The following is a 605-nucleotide window of genomic DNA, read 5'->3' as shown; positions in this document are numbered from 1 at the left end:
AATAATAATAATAATAATAATAATAATAATAATAATAATAATAATAAAAAATCAATGGGGGAGAAGGGAAGGCTCCCAAAGGGAGAGAGTGGGCGCCAGGTGAATAGAGCGAGCGGCACCGCGCGTCCTCGCCCCGGGGGAGCCCCCCGACAGCCGCGGCGGCGGCGGCAGAGGCCCGCGCGCGCGCGATCGCGACCCTACCTGGGGGCGTCGGGACGCAGGAGCACTGCTGGGCGCCGAGCGGCGGCACGGCCCCGCAGCAGGCCGGGCCCACGGGCGCCGCCTGCACGTGCAGCTGCCCGTAGAAGTAGCTGTTGTAGCCGAGGCGGGAGCCGCCGACCGCCGCCGCCGCCGCCGCCGCCGCCGCCGGGAGGCCCGCGCCCCCGGGGGCCACGGGACGCGGGTAGAAGGCGCCGTAGTCCGAGGAGGTGGTGCCGCCCGCGCCGTACAGCGAGTCCCCGTGCAGCGCCGGGAAGACCACCGGGGCCGCCGCGCTGGGAGCCACCGGGAGCACCGCGTCCTTGCAGCGCGGCCGGGCGGCCAGGATGTTGTCGATGCTGAACATGCTGGCGGGCATCCCCGAGCCCCGCGCCGGGACCGGGGGG

At 71.4% G+C, this 605-nt stretch overlaps 1 protein-coding gene across 1 annotated transcript in view; it reads right to left on the bottom strand.

Annotated features, from left to right (window-relative positions):
- The window catches only part of Gsc (goosecoid homeobox), a 1,969-nt gene extending 1,392 nt beyond the window's left edge, over positions 1-577 (bottom strand). The window contains exon 1 of the mRNA XM_055593210.1: positions 202-577. Coding sequence (XP_055449185.1) covers positions 202-577 — 376 coding nt within the window. The remainder of the gene's footprint in view (positions 1-201) is intronic.
- Positions 578-605: the final 28 nt, after the last annotated feature.

This window comes from Psammomys obesus, unplaced genomic scaffold (genome assembly GCF_907164565.1).
Source record: "Psammomys obesus unplaced genomic scaffold, mPsaObe1.curated_primary_1811, whole genome shotgun sequence".
NCBI classification, from domain to species: domain Eukaryota; kingdom Metazoa; phylum Chordata; class Mammalia; order Rodentia; family Muridae; genus Psammomys; species Psammomys obesus.
The sequence above is the reverse complement of the archived record's forward strand: the minus strand, read 5'-3'. Positions and strand labels throughout refer to the sequence as shown.